General features: G+C 38.3%; 2 protein-coding genes across 5 annotated transcripts in view; one reads left to right on the top strand and one right to left on the bottom strand.

The window, feature by feature from the left end:
• Positions 1-18,294, top strand: part of USP42 (ubiquitin specific peptidase 42) — a 40,082-nt gene that overhangs the window by 18,015 nt on the left and 3,773 nt on the right. For 2 of the 3 annotated variants that reach the window (XR_005585902.1, XR_005585903.1), the window contains exons 11-18: positions 2,747-2,847; positions 3,421-3,574; positions 4,299-5,045; positions 6,143-6,234; positions 7,029-8,555; positions 11,953-12,284; positions 16,134-16,225; positions 17,631-17,716. Coding sequence is in view for 1 of the 3 variants with exons in the window: in XM_039493454.1 (XP_039349388.1) it covers positions 2,747-2,847; positions 3,421-3,574; positions 4,299-5,045; positions 6,143-6,234; positions 7,029-8,555; positions 11,953-12,284; positions 16,134-16,225; positions 17,717-17,731 (3,060 nt within the window). In the remaining 2 variants the exon portion in view is untranslated. Of the gene's footprint in view, positions 1-2,746; positions 2,848-3,420; positions 3,575-4,298; positions 5,046-6,142; positions 6,235-7,028; positions 8,556-11,952; positions 12,285-16,133; positions 16,226-17,630; positions 17,761-18,294 lie in introns of all 3 variants that reach the window. The other variant, XM_039493454.1, reaches the window with a different exon arrangement.
• Positions 11,549-18,294, bottom strand: part of CYTH3 (cytohesin 3) — a 94,546-nt gene continuing 87,800 nt past the window's right edge. Inside the window, exon 15 of one of the 2 annotated variants that reach the window (XR_005585904.1) lies at positions 11,549-11,729. The gene's annotated coding sequence lies outside the window, so the exon portion shown is untranslated. Of the gene's footprint in view, positions 11,730-12,283; positions 12,441-18,294 lie in introns of those variants that run through there. The other variant, XR_005585905.1, reaches the window with a different exon arrangement.

The following is an 18,294-nucleotide window of genomic DNA, read 5'->3' as shown; positions in this document are numbered from 1 at the left end:
TTCTCATCATTGAGCATTTTTCTCTGGCACTCTAGCAAACTATAGAGCACCTGAAAGTGTTTGAAACCATCCAATGGAAAGTTACTAGGTTATAGAAAATCTTCAGCAGCACAAGTTCTTTGACCATGGGATCATGGTCGCATTAGCTGCCAACAGGGAAGGTGTGTAGACCCCCTTCTGGATGCTTTAGCCACAAACATATGGCAAGAAATTATTTCTGTTGTATTAAGTTAGAGTTCAAGGCTGTGTTTGGTCCTATAACACATGCCATCATGTGAGTGTAAATGAGACCTGCTTGAATGCACACTACCAACATCTGTCAGAGGAATCAGGACACTAGCTCTGAACCAGGAAACCATGAAATTGATGAGTTCTACAGATTGTTGTACTTTTATAGCTTACAGAAGATTTTTTTTTTAAATCTGCCAATTTTATTTAATTTCCCCTTGTTTCTTGTTTGAGAGAGTTGTATGGATGGAAGTTGAATTAAGGTTTTGTTTTGTTTTTTTTCCCTCCTGCTTTACGCAGTGCTTGACTAACTCTTGGCTTGATATCTTTTGCTTTCAGTATCCACCTCAATGCCATGCTATAGCACAGGGGTTCTCAAACGGGGTCACAAGGTTATTATGGGGGGGGGTCACAAGCTGTCAGCCTCCACCCCAAACCCCGCTTCACCTCCAGCATTCATAAGTGCTAAATATAAAAAAATGTTTTTAATTTATAAGGGGGGGTCGCACTCAAAGGCTTGCTGTGTGAAAGGGGTCACCAATACAAATGTTTGAGAACCACTGCTATAGCACAAGTTATTTTCTGCTAAACTTCGTTTTATTCTCTGGGATGCCCAGTGTCCTTATGCCTGCTCTTCCCAGACCCCTGAAAAAACTAAAACTACTCAGAGCTTACATATCTTTCTTGTACTTGTCTGGTCTCAGTTCAGAGAATGAAAATTAAAATGGCTAGAGGTCTGGGCTTTAGTATAGCAAATCATGGACTAGCATTATTAAAAAAGGCAAGATGATACTTGGAGCAATCTGATTTTAAAGCATGTCACTTAACATTTTAGAACTTTTCTATTGTTTTAGCAAACTTGTTAAGTGTTCATGTCATCACTGTGACTTCCTTTCCTGATGAGGTCCTAAACTGCTGCTGCCCTAAGCAGTTATATGCTCAAAAGGAGCTATGAAGTTTAAGAAATGGTCAAACTTTATCTTTGCATTTGTCTGATATTTTTTGCAGATAATTATTGAGAAGTAGAACTAATGAAAGGTTTTACACAGTTAACATTTAAGTAACAGATATTGAAAACATAATAAATTAAGAGTCATCCATGTTATAACATCCAGTATCTCAGATTGTGGTACAGAGAAATGCTCTGGTTGATGAGTAGACTTTCTGGACTAGAAAACTCTTCCACACACTAGTTCTGGACCAGTTATCCTGGTCCAACAGTGTCTTTTACTGTTTCCTTTTGAACTTTTGGCTCAGGATCCTGGCTCTAAATGACGGTTTCTTGTCCTTCCTTTCCGCTGGTGCCATTACTTTATCATACCACTGCTGTGTCTGTAGTTTTTGCATAAGATTAACAAAAGCAGTTTAAAGTCGAAGAGAACTCTCTCTTGCCTTCCTATAATACTGTAATATGCTGACATAAATTCGCCCCTTCAGTCTGCTTCATATATGGTTATACTTATGGTTAGACTCTCTGAGAATCTTCCTCTTACTCAAACTCTGCAAGAATGTTTATTTTAAAAATTAGTGTATTTGCTAAGCAAAAAATTTATCTAGTTTCACAGAATATTTATTCTTTTAGTTTTGTTTTATCACGTGTTCCTTTTCCCTTGAAGACATAACTGACTTTTATAGTTCTGCTTTCCTTGATGAGGAATAAATGAATCTAAAACATCTAAAAACAAATGAATCTAAAACATAACATAATTTCTCTCTCCATACAGCACAGAGCTTGCTTCAGTCCTCCATGGCTGGCTGTAAAAGGACTCTTCCATAGTCACACACTCAACAAAGATCCCACTTGTATAGTGCAATCTTAATTCTGCCCCTTGTCAGAACTAATAAGATTGCAGTGTTCTTTTGGCTAACTACCCATAAAATGGTGTGATAGTTCATGTGGACATAAAGCAGACAACTGTGGAACAACTTGCCCATAAGGCCAGTCTCTTCCTAACCCCTGTCAGTGGGGTTGACTTATACTATGAAGCAAAGGGTTTATATCCCTTATAAAAATATTTATTCTGTCTGTTGTATCTGTAGGTATTCACATCGATAGAAACCTTGATTTCTTTTTCAAATTCTCCTAAGCTCTTGGCCTCCATATCTTGTGAACATGAATTCCACAGATTATATTGTGCTTTTATTTGTTATGAATTTGTTGCCAGTTTTATTTAATGCCCCTTTATTCTTGTAGTATGTGATTTATTGTGTGGATCCTTGATGGGACAGTGGTTTAGCATAACGGGTGCTCTGAACAATAAAACTGGTCCTGAGAACAGTTCCTTTGCTAGAGTAAAATCTGCACTGGTGAAGGGGAACATTCACTAACAAATGTTAGTGGTAACAAATCTCTGTAGATAAAGGATTTAATTTAAAAAAATCAGTAGTGTACATTACTATAATGAAAACGGCTATATTTTGGAGTGCTCTTTATTCTTCTGCAGTTTTATTAGTTTTCTGTGGTGGTTTTTCTAGCAGATGTTGTAACTGATTTAAAATGTCATTGACTTATTTGCAGGCCAGTAATGGGCAGTGGTACCAGATGAATGATTCTATTGTGTCCAACAGTGACATCAGATCTGTGCTTAATCAGCAAGCTTATGTGCTCTTTTATATCAGGTAATATCAAGTACCAAAATGTGTTCAAGATTTAGTTACTTCCTTGTCCTTCATAATTTTTTTTCTTTTTCCCATTTGTGTTTTTTCCTCTCCTGGGAAAAATTCCCATTTGGTTAATTCATCTCTGTCTACCCTAAAACTCCACCTATAGTTTAAGCTATAGAAGTTGTCCTTCCCTGCCTGACTTAATTTTTTTTTTTTTTTTTTTGCTGGTGTAAGTTAAATGTCTGTCATCCTACACCCACCACTGAAAGAGTTATCTACAGAGGGAAGTGGTGCCTGTATAGGTGGAACATTTTGAATCTTCTGGATCAAATACTGTGTAATTGGTTGACTTCGGGGGAGGGAGATTGAGGTGATGGGTGTTGTGAAGTTGAGTTGCCGCTTGGGGTTGGGAAATTATAATCGGAGGTCTGTTATCTAACTTACGATTTGTAGCCTTGGTTAAAGTTTGTTTATTTAAAAAAAAAAAAACAGTTTCTGTGAAGTATTAAACTGTGGGATGTGTCTAAAGCCTGGGCTAGGCAAAAGAACAAATATGAATGAATGAATAATTATCTGTCATTTCTTCAGGTCCCATGATATGAAAAATGGAGGAGAACACCCCCATTCCATTCATACACCAGGACAGTCTTCTCCCCGTCCAGTTATCAGTCAGCGGGTGGTTAATAGCAGGCAGGGGGCATCAGGATTTATAGGACCACAGCTTCCTCCTCACATGATTAAGGTAATCTTCATATGTAGATAATGGCATCAACTTGATGGCCGGAATTTTGTAAACAGCCTTTGTTTATTTGTTTTAAATGTTCAGGATCTCAGATTTCCTTTCCCCACAATACAGCTCTGTGCACAGTGCTCCTTCTGCAGCCTAAGCAGCTAGAAACACTTTAATAGAGACAAACACTGAACTGTGCAAATATTACTTCCCCATTGCTTTGAACTTCAAACTAGATGTCAAAAGTACTCAAAAAAGCACACTGTCAAAATATTTACTTTAAATAATACTTGAATTTATTAAAACTGAAAAAATTTAAAAAATCCAACTTACTTGCTTTATTTATGCTGTTTCATCTTTTGCACTTCAGTTGAGATGGTGAAACCAGACTGGCTTGTTCTCAGTTATTAGTACAAATATTCTAAGATTTGCAAAGAATAGGATTTTTTTTGGTTTGGATTTTTGTTTTTGTTTTGTATCTTACAAACCAGCAAAGGATTGCAATTCGTGTTAGCTTTTTAAAAAACAAAACAAAATGTGAACACTGAAAATCTGTAAATAAAATGTGAACACTAAACTACTGGCAAGATTTTATATATAACTCATATAGGGTTGTTTTCTGCTTAGCCACTGAGGCAGTTTGTAGAAATATCAAGTAAGCCCATTATGTCTTGTGATATTAAATGCTGTCTATCCACATGAACACGTTTTCATAGTGATTTCTTTGTAATTACAGAATTCCAGTCATTTAAATGGAACTGGATCACTAAAAGAAACTCCAAGCAGTTCTGTGGCAAGTGCTAGCAATGTTACCCTAAACAGACCAGCTTCAGCTCCACCTTCAACTTCCATTCAAAACTGGACAATTAACAGACCCACTATTCCTGATCCTTCGAAAAAACAGAAAATCACTATCAGTATTCACAATAACAAATTGCCTACTCGCCAAACTCTGTCTCAACCCAACCTTCATAATTCTTTGGAGAATCTCAGCAAGCCTGTTCCTTCGTCCACGATCACAAATTCCTCTGCAGTAAAGTCTACCTCAAGTGCACCTACAATGTCAGTTGCTACTAAAGTATCTAAACAAACAACTCCTAGTGAATCTTGTTCTAAGCCATTAATGAATGGCAAGTCTAAACTAAACTCTAGTACGTTGGTCCCTTACGGTGCAGAATCTTCAGAAGAATCTGATGAGGAGTCGAAGGGATTAGTTAAGGAAAATGGCCACTCAAAATCTTTTAATGGAATTTTGATTGGAAATGTAGTTAGTACATTACAGAACTCTTGTTCTTCCTGTCAAGATGCTGAAGAGGTTGTATCCCAGCATGAACTGCCAAAAAATGTTACAGTTAATGGTGCTATTAGTATAGATAGTGATCCTGAAGAAAATGGATTGAAATTTGATGAATCTACTTGCCAAGTCAAGCCTGTTAAATCTACAGAAATTCCATTTTCTAAAGTGAATGGATTGCATGGAAAAGTGAGTTTTACATTTGTTTCTTCTAGACTGTCTCTTCATGGCAGATTATAAATATGACTGTGATGCGTTCAATATTAAAATGTTCCTCATTCAGGCAAAGTTCAGAGGAAAATATACAACACAGGCTGCCGTCATAGCACTTTGTGCTGCAATCCCTTAGATTTTGCATACTAATCAGGGTTAAGCTGAATCAATACTTGCTAATCTCATTTCCCCATCTGTAAAATGGAGAGGGCATGCATCTCTCAGTGGTGTCTTAATATTTAGCATTTATATAATGTTTTGCAGACACTAACTGTTCTTCTTAGGTGGGTACAGTAAGCATTATGTTGTGCTCAGGTACCATAGAGGAAGGTGTGCTAAATACTTGGCTATAATTCCATCTGGTAAAATGGGGAAACTGAAACATGGAGAGGTTAAGTGATTTACCTGAGGCTGTATAGCAAGTCAGGCTTAGGATCTGGGTCTACAAAACCACACTCCTTTTTTATGTAAAACTTTGAGGTAGTAAAGTGCTCAGTGGTGTTGTCCCAGTGCATGTTGGGAGGCATTGTGGTGTTAGGTGTGCAGTCTTTCCGATGAGACAAAAACTGTGGTGCTAACTATCAAATAACTTACCTCACTCTTTGTATGAGGGGTGCTGTGTCTGGTATGTTCAGATTTCATCTGACAGTTGTATTCTGCCTGTCTTAATTCTCCTATAAAGTATGTAGTACACCTCTACCCCCATATAACGCGAATTTGGATATAACGCGGTAAAGCAGTGCTTGGGGTGCGGGGGTGCAGGGCTGTGCACTCTGGCGGATCAAATCAAGTTGGATATAACGTGGTTTCATCTATAACGCAGTAAGATTTTTTTGTTGGATCCCGACTGTGTTATATCAAGGTAGAGGTGTATTGTACTTTTTTCTTTTTCTAAATTGTGATGTAGTATTGTGTGCTGTTAATGCTTGCAATATTGAATGTTAGGGTGATGTGCCTACAGTGATCCATGTGTATAGTCTGTATGTCTGATTATGATTGGGCTGAGATGCTATGTAAGTTTTTGTATGATTGCTATCATTCCGTATGTTAACTCATACCTTTTTTAATTGTAGATAATACCTACAGCTTTGCCACCAGTTCCCGAAGATAGAATTTTAGAGTCTTTCCGATATAACCAGTTGAAAAGCTTGTCAGAGGAAATAAGGTAAAATACACTTTGTCCAAATTAAGATTCCATACAAGTTTTATTATAGGTATACGAACTATTAATAATACTTAAATGGAAAGATTTAGCTCACTGTAGGAATACCATACCAAAACTAATGGTAGTGAGAACAGAACATATGTTTGGTATTGTGCCTATTCTTCTTATATTAAAAACCTGTTGATGCCTCATGGAAAACTTTGGAAAAACATTCTATGTAGAAACCATTCTGTCGTATTGTCTATATTTTCTATATTGCTCTTCCCCTTTTTTTCACTCCTAGGGATGCATGCATGAACACGGTATCTATTTATTAGTGTGGGTATAAGTATTTTTCGGTCTACCACACTTCTAAAATATGGGCAGCTCATTAGGAGTAATCCCAGCTGCTCTGCTAGGACACTGACCAGGTGAGTGTAAATTCCTGCCACCTGTCTTCCCTTGCCTCTGGGAGGGAGGGAGAGGGAAACCCACTATTACAACGGTTTTATTGTGGGTAAGGGCAAGCATAGTGAGTATGGGCATGAGTCAACGCAGCAAATAGATGGAGGGGAAGTAGGAGAACTGACAGGGTAGGTGCTCCTGACGTGTTGCACATAGAAAAGCAAGCAAAAGAGCTTCCCTGTGCAAAGGGAATATATTATAAGTAAATGTGTTTCTAAACAGAATGTCTTTCAGAGTTTTCCAGGAGTCAGATGTTTACCGATTAAAAGGATTTTACTCTTAACAATCATCATGTAGAGTATTTGTCTTATTTCTGCTGAAAGTCACAAATACATTTCTATTTTGTGCAGTGCAACTGGACTTGAAAAAACTTCTGAAAATGATGGTCATATAGAAACTTTAGTGAGTGGCAACAATACTGTTTCCTATGAGAAGTCTAGTAAAGTTCCCGCTAACCTTAGCTGCAATGTCCAGAATCCCTTTACTACATCAGATGCTGAGACCATTTCTACCAAAGAAGAAATTGCCGAAAGTATTGTATCAAAAACTGATAATGCACATTCTGATATCAGTGGTCAGTGTAACACTAAGAAAATATCCCTGGGAATTGATGATGAATTCTCTAAACAGTGTGATCCCAAGGATTATGCAGATAAGATAAGAGTAACACAAGAGGTAAAAATGACTTTGAAGGAGAGTCCTCTGCACATCAGAGGGTCTGCTGAGACTGCAGAGAAATTGGGGCAAAGCCCCTTCCTAAAGTCTGACAATGAATGTAGTTCTACAAAACTTGCAGCTCTAAACATTATAGATGAATGCCAAGAAACAAAGGAGAGTGCTAATAATTACACAGATGTACTACCTACTAATGACTCTTCTGCTACAAGGTTGGATAAAGTTTTAGAGAGTCATTATTCTAAAGAAAATGATGGACTGGATGGTAATGAAATATGTGAAGAAAATAAGGATAGGCAAAAATTTAAGTCTCATTCTCCAGTTAAGGAAAAAAATTGCACCCCCAAAAAAATTGACAAAGGGCATTACCGTACTAAAAGAGAGCGCTCTGAAAGTGAAGAGCAGGAGAAGCAAACCAAACGCAAACCAGATGAGGATTATTCCAGAAAAATGCAATCCTACAGCAAGGAGAGTATGAAGCAAGATCGCTATAAGCAGGAGCACTGCAATGGAAATAAGTACAAACTTATGCATAGTGAAAGAAACAGCCCTGATAATGCCAGAAGTTTAGGAAAATACACCTATTATAGATCCCGAAGTAGAGGGAAAACTGATCAGGAGAGGAGTAGATATTACCATTCTAAAAGGGAAAGATCTTGGAGTAGGGAAAGATATTACCAAGATATACCAAGGAGATGGGACAAGTGCAGATATTACAATGATTATCATCCTTCTTATGCAGCAAGAGATGGTAGAGAGAGAAAATTCTTTCATGGGGACAGAGACTACGACAAATCAAGTCAGGTTTACAACAGTAGGTCATACAGGGATTATTATTACACAGGCAGATGGAATCATGAACCAGTAGCTAAAGAGAGAGAGAAACATCATTTTGGCAGCTCCAAAATAGACTTATATAATTGCTCAGCTCCCTCTCAGCACTCTGAAAAATATTCCCATGAAAAATGTGCATCTATGTCTGAAGAAAACAGTTCAAGTTTTGAGATGTCTTGCCACAAATATGAATATCTAAAAGACAGAAAAAGAAAATGTGCTAGTCTAGAAGGTAGTGACAGTGATATGGAAAAGAAACACAGAAGGAGTCTGGAGAGTGAGCCAACGGAAGAGCAAAAAGTGAAAAAACACAAGAAGTCAAAGAAAAAAAAGAAGTCCAAAGATAAACACCGAGAGAAAGATGAGAGGTAAGCAAGAGAAACTTTTATTTACAATGTTCTAAACAAACTCCTCTTCCTAATTTGTCTCTGGCTGTTTCCTTGGTCTTCCCCCTTTTTTCCATTGCTTCTGAGCCCATTGCACTGTAAAATCTGTCAGGGGAGATCATGTTAGTTTGATGCGTCTTGCATAGATGGGATCAAACTATGTTGAGTTGTGTGAGAGCTTTGGAACAGGATCAAACAAATAATGTTCTAATAATCTGTAAACAGACCCTGACTAAGTTTATTGTACACTTTTCAAAACAGGCTATGGTCAGACTTGGGTAGGGAGGCCATGACATAACGTTTCCTCCCAAAGTAGGGATGGGCTAAATTTGTTTGCACCAAATGGTAGCCTGGAATAGAGAGGTGCAGTCATACATCTTTTCTTTTAACTGAATGGAAGCTGTATGTGTCGTGTCACAAGTCTAGGTGGGTGTAGAGTGCACAGGACCAGTTCATGTGTATAGAAAATGGAGGTTTGGAGAGACACTAGTGCTTCTCTGCCTTCTCTATCCAACAAAATCAGCTGTATTTTTGTCAGAGGGGAGTGCAGGTACAGTGAAGTACAGCATGACTGTAAGGTAGAGCAGGCAGGGAAATACTAATGCTTTCTCTCTTCCGTCTTCTGAACCCTTGAGTTGATCCTGAAGCCCTCTGTCTGGACTCCACTACTCTTAGCAAACCCTGTCCAAGAAGAATCTCTTCCCCCTCCATTAGAAGGCTCATGGTTGCACTGGGATTCTTCCTTGCACAAGGCATCAATCTCAGACAGTCCAGGGAGCCACCTTTATCCGACAGCCCCCCAACTACACTCTCATCTGCAGGCCTGAAACCCCTTCTGTCTCCCACAGAAACCAGTAATATCCTCTGTTGGTTTTTATTGCAGAAAAGGAAACTTATAGCAAGTCATAACTTTACTTAGGCCTTGTGAAATAAGAATCCTGAGAGTTTGTTCAGAGGCCCCCCAAAAAGTCAGAATCACAAGTGAAACTTCAAAAAGGTGGGATTTAAAATTGCTTAGAATTCCTACAATACAGAAGTATGTGTTAGGAAGAAAAACTAATTTTCTACCTTGTTTTCATAAGTGGTCTGTGTGAAGCTTATTGCTAATTTAAGGGAGTACGGTGCTAGTTTTCATGTGTTTTGCAACTTAACTAAACTGTGGAGCCACTATGGCACCTCACTGCTCAGGAGTACTATGTGATAATGCTTTCCTGTCGTAGCAAAGAAATTACATCATGTTTTGACCCTTCTACTGACAGCCTCATGTTTTAGGTCCACTTTCATATTTATTCTTAAGTGCTAGATTTATAATTTGATTTTAAATATTATAAAACACATAAAGATGGACCAATTGGATCACTTGATGGACTGAAGTCCATGATTATGGCTGGGAGTGAAGAAAATGTTGTACTACTTTGAGTTGCACTCTGTTATACAGTTCCTTATTTCATATTGTGTGAAAGTGAGCTATGGCTACCTTGGTTGCCAGTAACTAGTGTATTTTGACTGTTCTATAACCACGGCCCTGTGTGCTCTATTGCACAATGGGACCAAATTCTATGGCAATAGTCACTACATTCCACAGCAGTGCTAATTTTTTGTGCTGTCATGAAATTCTTTTCATTCCCATCTCCCACCCACCCCACCCATAACTATGGTTCATTGCTAGAATCTATTAAGTTGACTTAAAATTGGTGGACGATTATGTTCATCAATGATTACATTTGGGGGTAGTTTTTGCTTTGCAGTGGTTCCTCTCCAAACCCTGGGGCTTAGCTGCTGCACTTTTCTCCAGTCAGCCCAGTTAATCAATCTACACTTCTGATTCCTCCCATTCCCTTGCTGCAAATTGGGCTCTGGTTCTGACTGACTCTGTGGAACAATACAGGGAACAGGCACTGTAATCCAGTTATCTCCTCCTTTGGGGAAAGCTGGCCACAACTGGTAGCTTTTGGCAGGGTAGAGGGACAGAAAATAAATTATCAGGTATTTGGTTGTAGCAAAATGCTGAATTCCACCGCATCTTGGAATATTCTATAGCCACATAATTGCAAGGTCCAGAGGATCCTGACTGAGATGCATGTGTTTTATGAAGTCTACGGGCTCAGGCAGGCATTGTTCTACATTGGCCTGCTGTCTGTTTACAATTTCAAAGTTATTTTCTTAGCCATAAGGATTAGAAATATTATTTATTTTAAAGGAAAACTCCGATTCTGGAGTCCATTTCTGCAGCAGGGTCTGAATTCTGTAGCCCTGGAATCACTGAATACATAGGCCTCTGTATATAATTCATTCTGTCATCTAATGTTCCAAAACTGTTTTTCACACTAAAAAAAAAGGTAGTGAGCTGGCTACATGTAGCCTGTTCTCTTGTAATACCCTCTTAATTTAAGAACCCAATAAGTACTACTAGTCTCTTATTTTTAGATACTTGGTTCGTATTCTGATGTGGGTTCACTGTACTTATCCTGACTCTTCAGAAAAATGACTTAATTGACATTGTGTATATAGAGTGCGAAGGCATCTCGTGAATTCAGAACACTTTTCATTGTGTTGGAAATACAAAATAACATGTAATAAAGTATACCTGCATTAAACTAGAAAAGCAGTATCTTCCAGTAACAGTTTGAGTATTTCTCCTCTCCATCCCATTGCTCTCCCTTCTAATCAGAAATTTAAAAGAAAGTATGTAGTAGTCATGGAGAGTGAAGACATGCTAAGGTTCCCCTCATAATGAGCTGTGCTTTCCCTCAGGAGGCAAATGATGCAAATTGTGTCTGATGCTTGGTGTGTGTGTGTGTGTGTGAAATAGACAAACTGAGAACTGATTTTTAAAAGAACTTCAGTGCGTGATCATCTTGATAATTTAGTCTTACATCAGAGGGCTGACCTCTGTGTAGTGTTTGATAGGTATAGAGTTCAATATTTTGTGTTTAAAACGCTCCCTTTTGAAAAAGAAACCCGTGAGAGAAGGACAAAAGTGGCAAGCTAAATAAACTAACTTGGGGATGAAAATGGAGAATGCTTAACTGTTTCCTTGCTGCTGAACACAGCTGATCCGTTAGGGTTAGGCAAAGTGCATTACCTGATGTATTGAGTATTCCACTGTTTTCAGCAGAGCTGCACAGATGCTGGAGGAGAGGAACAGCAGCACAGCTGTTAAGAAAATAAAATGTGCTTTTTATTTTGAACTTTAGCCAGCCAGATTTTAGTAGATATGACCTGTAGCCAAATTTAGAACAATAATATATTTTCTATGCATGTGTCTAACTCCCTCAAAAATTAATAAGTTGTATATGTATAAATAGTATAATATGTTTGTAACAATAGTGTAAGCATCACATTTGTTTTCATATTAACTTCTGTGTTTTTTTTTCAGACACCGCCAGGATTCAGACTTCTCTGGGGCCTGCTCTGATTCTGACATCCACAAACATAAGAAAAAGAAGAAGAAAAAGAAGAAACATACAAAGAAATCTGAGGGCTTTATTGACTATTTAGATCCTAATATCCAGAAGGCTGCTGGCTCTGAGACTAAGACATGGGAGAAAAAAGAATTTCATTGTACGGATGACCCTCCATCTGAAGAATATAGTAAACATGGGAGTAAATGGCCTCATGAGGGAGGGGATGCTGATTCCTGTCATAAAACAAAATACATAGGAGGAGGCCAAGAAAATAGCTATCACGTATCTAAAGAGTATAGCAAAGGTAAGAGATCATTAGAAATTAATGGGATTTCTATTTTTTCAAATAGAGAAAAATATTTAAAGTAATTTTAAGTGCTTTGTAATACATATACAATGTCACATCTTCCAGACAGCAAGCAACACAATTATGTTGGATAATTTCTTCAGTTTTGTATATCTGTGAAATAAAGTAGATAAAATTAGTGATTTTTACTTACCCTGGGTTATTGACTAGATAGTTTCTGTCCTCAGCATGTTTATTACAAGAAATCCTGGGGCAGACCATATTGATGAGTTGTATGAGGTTACATCAGGTAGGGAGGGAAAGAATAGCATTGTTGCTATTTTCTATTCTGCCTGTGTCAAGTCTGCTTAATTTAAATATTTTTGCCTCTTGGGTTTTTTTTCCTGAGCACAGTAAATATTTTTATACTAATTTGTGTCCTTTTTTATATATATATATTTTTTTTGCGAGGGGAGAAGGGGAAGTCCAAAAAATTTTGGAATCCAGTAATCCTTGACCAACAAAGTCTCTACACAAAACTATTCATCATATATAGGGCCCTACCAAATTCACAGTCCATTTTGGTCAATTTCATAGTTGTGGGATTTTAAAAACCATAAATTTCATGATTTCATCTATTTAAATCCTGAAATTTCAGTGTGGTGTAACTGTAGGAGTCCTGACCCAAAAAGGAGTTGTGGGGGGTGGGGTTTCGCAAGGTTATTGTAGGGGGTGGTTGTGGTAGTGCTACCCTTACTTCTGCACTGCTGCTGGTGGCGGTGCTGCCTTCAGAGCCAGGCAGCTGGAGAGCGGCGGCTGCTGGCTGGGAGCCCAGCTCTGAAGACAGAGCAGCAGCAGTGCAGAAGGAAGGATGGCATGGCATGGTATTGCCACCCTTACTTCTGCGCTGCTGCTAGTGGGGCACTTCCTTCAGAGCTGGGTGCCCGGCCAACAACTGTCGCACTCCTGCTGCCCAGCTCTTAAGTCAGTGCAACCCTCCAAAATAACCTTGTAACCCCCCTGCAACTCCCTTTTGGGTCAGGACCCCCAGTTTGAGAGATGCTGGTCCCTCCCCCCCCCTTAAAATCTGTATAGTAGAGAGTAAAAGCATACAAGACCAGATTTCATGGTCCGTGATGCGTTTTTCATGTCCGTGAACTTGGTAGGGCCCTAATCCATGTAAAAAACTACCAATGGATGTGTTTACCTACATTACCATGTGGGAAATTGGATTCTAATTCATCCCTTCTTTTCTGAGCAGGGAAGTGGGAGGAAAACCTTACATTGTTCAGTAATAACTCCTCTGGCCATGTTGGAAGCATTGATGACTGGCTAATGGGTGACTGCATAAGGAAGTGGATAGCACAGTGTTGTAATTAGTTATCTTGTGACTAAAGGAGATGAAGGAAATAAGGGTGGATGATTGAAATCAAAATAACAAATCACCAACTCTAATCTTGATTTAAATCAACAAACAGGAAATCTTGACATAAATTTCAGATTTTAATTTTGTTTTGCATTTGGGAGTGGGCTTGGATTTGAGACCTGGGTTCTATTCCTGGCTCAGTCACTGGTCTGCTAGGTAACCTTGGGTACCTCATCTGTAAAATGGGGAGAATGATGATTACGTCCTTTGTCAAGTGCTTTGAGATCTACTGATAAATGCTGTATAAGACCTAGGTATTTGCACTTCTAAGTAACTTACCTAGAGAAAGGTTCAGTGTAATTGATTAGCATGTTTAAATGGTTATACTAATTTGCAATCAAATATCGCTTTTTACACTAAATTTTATACTTTTGCTAAACAGGAGGATACACTGCATCTATACACCTTTAAGAAATTATATAGCTTAACGTGTGTGTGTATATATGATTCTTATGTTTTTGTTAGAAAATGAAAAGCTTATTTCTATATTCTTTGTATTAAAGTGCATTTGGATGGAATTTTAATGTAAAATAATTACTGTTTTTAGTTAAATAAAACTACTGTACATGTGCTGGATGTATAAAGTTTACCAAACTGTGTAAAAAAATTTAATAATTTAGAACTGATTTTATTAAACACAGGAAATATTTACTGTAGTTAGTGACTATTTCTAGTTATGGTGGGCCAGATTTTCAAAGGTATTTAGGCACCTAAAGATGCAGATTGGGCCCAGTAGGATTTTCAGAAGTGCCTAAGGACAAGGTAGGAACATAATGCCCGTTGAAATTAACAGCCAATGAAATCAAGGGAGTTGCATGCCCAACCTTCTTAGGTACTTTTGAAATCCCATTAAGCCCCTGTCTGCATCTTTAGGCCTAAATACCTTTGAAAATCTGGCCCATTGTCCAGGTTTTTACAATGAGTAGATCTCCTCTTTTCCCAGATAGCTTTTATTTATAGAGTGAAAGAGAAAAACAAGTTTTCCTACTTTGTCAGCTCCCATTCAGTTTCTCAACTTTGAATGAACTAGTCCAAATAAAGAAAATATTCTCTGCATTTGCTAGCTAAACTGTAAGTAATTAAGGCAAAAGCTTTTCTGCACAACAAACTGAAAGTACTGATATTTGGGAAAATGTGAATCACTCCATTGTAAAGACTGAAAATAATAGGTACTTAATGGAGTACATATTGTTACAAAGCTTGAGTTGGCCCTAGAAGTTAGATATTTTCCTCCTGATTCTGTATATAATTAAAAAGGCAGCACTGTTTATCTCCTTTAAACTTGAGGAGGGCTCATAGATGCATCATATTTTTTATTTAAATTATTTTAATAGATTATAGAAATGTGAGGCCTTAATTTAGATTTTCATAATTTCATATTTAATTTTAAATAGGTTTAAGAATTATTTACTTTAAATTAAAAATCTGACTTTTCTTAAAAAAAAAAATGTACCCACCCTTTTGTAAATACAAGAAACTATGTAAGGGAGAAGCCAAAAGATGGTCAGCAATGCACCATGCAGAGAATCCCTGCTCCAAAGAGGTCAAGAATTAAGGAAGATTTAAGATTGGACACATTAGAAGTCTCCCTGTGCGGATGTATTAGTTGTTTTATTAATTGCTGTATAAACTCAATTAAGGTCCTTAAAGTAGTAGGTTTTTAATAATACTTTACTTTTATAATTCTTTTTATCTGACGATTTGAAATTACTTCATAAATCTGGATCAGTATCATGACCATATTGCAGATAGGGAAACTGAGGCATAGAGGTTAACTGATTTGCCCAAGGTCCTTGCAGAGCTGGGACTTGAATCCAAATCAGACTCCCAGTCCAATGTTCTATCAACTGGACTATACTTTCTTGGGATTACATGAAGACAGAATGGTAGTTTGACAAATTAGGATTGGGGGAGTATTTCATGTAGAGGGGTGGCATGTTCAAATGCACATAGATGGAGGAGATTAACAAGGTATTGAAACTGGTATAGTTAGTTGGTGGAGGATTTGAGTTAGGGGATGAGGTCTGAAATGTAGGTAAGGACAGAGTTGTGAAGGGCTTTGAAAGGTACGAATGAGTAGTTTAAACTTGATGTGGTGGTTAATTGGCAAACCAGTGAAGGAATTCAGAGAGGGCAGTAAACTCACTCTGATCAATCAGGAAGATAACTTGGAAGCTGCATTTTGGACAGATCGGGAAAGAGTGAAGTAAGGGAAGAAAATTTCAGTAATCAAGATGGGAGATGATGCTATGTGATGTCCAGATACAGATTAGTAGCATTCCAATAAAACATCTTATTAATAAAGGCTGCCAAAATGAGTCACTTCATTAGAAACACTGCCCCAGTAACAATTTGTTTATACTAAGAGTGCTGACTTGTTAATCAAAATAATGCTAGTTTGTGATAAGTGGGTTTTAACATTGACATACTTTCTATTTCAGCTATAGACCTACTTTGTCATAAGGACCATGGACACACAGTCATTAAATCTTTGGATGGCAACTTTGCATACACAGATGAAACCAGATGGAAAGTATGTTAAATTTCTGTGATTCTATTTCATTTTGGGTATAGTAATACAGACAAATTGGCTGCTGCGGGCTTCTTCCCTATGTTTATTAACATAAGAGATCAATTTGACATCTCCCATATAGAACAAAAATACAGTCCTAATTTGGATTCTAAATGTAATATGTGATGGACTCTCTCCTACTGCTCTTGCGTAACACCAATGTACCAGATAGTTTTGAATTAATGTTTTTTAACCCTTCGGCATCAGCCGTAGACTTGACCCATACAGCTATCAGTGGCTGAAAATTAAGTTATTGACAACATTTTCTTGTTTAAAAACTTTTTCTTATGAAAATGTTCATTAACTATTTAGTACCATCTTTAGATCAGAGAAATTTAGACATAGTTCCAGATATCCAAATACCAAATGTGTATAGTAACAGATTAATTTCCAAAGTCTAATATTTAATTTTACTTGTATTGCTGTAGATTGGTATAGATTAAGAGTGGTTTCCAAAAACTAAGCACCAATCAGGGACTGAATAGAGACACTGGTTTATTATAGGCATGGCCTAACTGTGGCTCCTGAGCTGCATATGGCTCTTTTACAGTTTAGTGTGCCTTGTGGAGCCCCCTACTTCCCCCATCTCTGCCTACCACACTGGGGGGGGAGGGGGGAGAGAGCTTGGGGTTCCTGCCCTGCGGCAGGGTGGCCAGGCTTGGGGCTTCTGCCCTGTGCAAGGCCCCAAGCCGCAGCAGCCACACCTGGCTCTCGTACTTCGGATAATTATTTTAAGTGGCTGGGAGGGTCAGGCCGCCCCTGGCTTATTACAACAATCTGTAACCCACTAACACTCTATTTTTGTCCTATAACTGCAGAGGTGTTAACAGGCCCCTCTATTTTGAATGGTCCCTTAGAATAAACCCTAACTACTTATGCTAAACAGTCTGTTCCACCCTGCATTTAGCAGTGACACTGGGGGCATGTCTGCACTGACACTTTACAGCGCTGCAACTTACTTGTTCAGAGGTGTGAAAAAACACCCCCCTGAGCGCTGCAAGTTTCAGCACTGTAAAGTGCCAGTGCAGACAGTGCACTAGTGCTGGGAGCTATTCCCCCCCGCCCCCCCATGGAGGTGGGTTTTTTATAGCGCTGGGAGAGCTCTCTTCCAGTGCTATTCCGCAACTAAACAAGCGCTTTAACATTGGTAGTGAAGACATGTCGTGAGTATCTTTCCCAAACCTGAAGAAGAGACTCTGTATGGTTGGAAAGCTAGTCTCTCTCATCAACAGAAGTTGATCCAATAAAATATTACCTCACCTACCTTGTCTCCCTAATATCCTGGAACCAACAAGCTACAACTACACTGTATACACAAATTGATTGTAGTACTTACCCAGGATTTTGTTTTTTTTCTCAACACTAGCACAGCAGTGCTCTGTAAAGTAGCAACTGAATTACACTGGTTTTATAACAGCTGAGATCTTGCCAACCTGTTTTCCTCTCTTGTAGGTGAGTGAAAAGTAATCCTTGCAGAAAAAACTCACTAGCCACAGGCAAGTTCTATTTGTCAATCTTCGGGTTTTTTTATGTCCTTGGCGATTGGGTGAGGGGAGCTCTGTTGCTAACAAATTGTGGCCTGAAGATGCATATAACTTTGAGGTGAAAAATCAGCATCTTACTGCCCACTCTAATGGTCAAAGAGTGTTGGCAGTGTCATTCTAGCATAGATAACAAGTGAACTTCAGCATCTCAACAGTTGTGAGCTGCATTGTGTGTTACTGCTGGATTATTAACACAGGGAGACATGCCTTTAAACTTGATTTAAATTGTGGTGATCTGCTAGTCTTCCTGTTGGAATGACTTTTCATTTTTCAAGCAGCTGTTTCTATGGCTAATGTAAACTGCAATTACACTAAGACTTTGTCTACACTAGCACTTTTGTTGGTCAGGGGTATGAAAAAAACCCACACTTCTGACCGACATAAATTTCACCAACAAAAGCACTGGTGTGGACAGTTCTGTTAGTGGGAGATGCTCTCCTGCTGACATAACTACCGCTGTTCATTGGAGATGGTTTAATTATGCCA

This window comes from Mauremys reevesii, linkage group 10 (assembly GCF_016161935.1).
Source record: "Mauremys reevesii isolate NIE-2019 linkage group 10, ASM1616193v1, whole genome shotgun sequence".
NCBI lineage: Eukaryota > Metazoa > Chordata > Testudines > Geoemydidae > Mauremys > Mauremys reevesii.
This window is presented reverse-complemented; position numbering and strand designations above follow the sequence as displayed.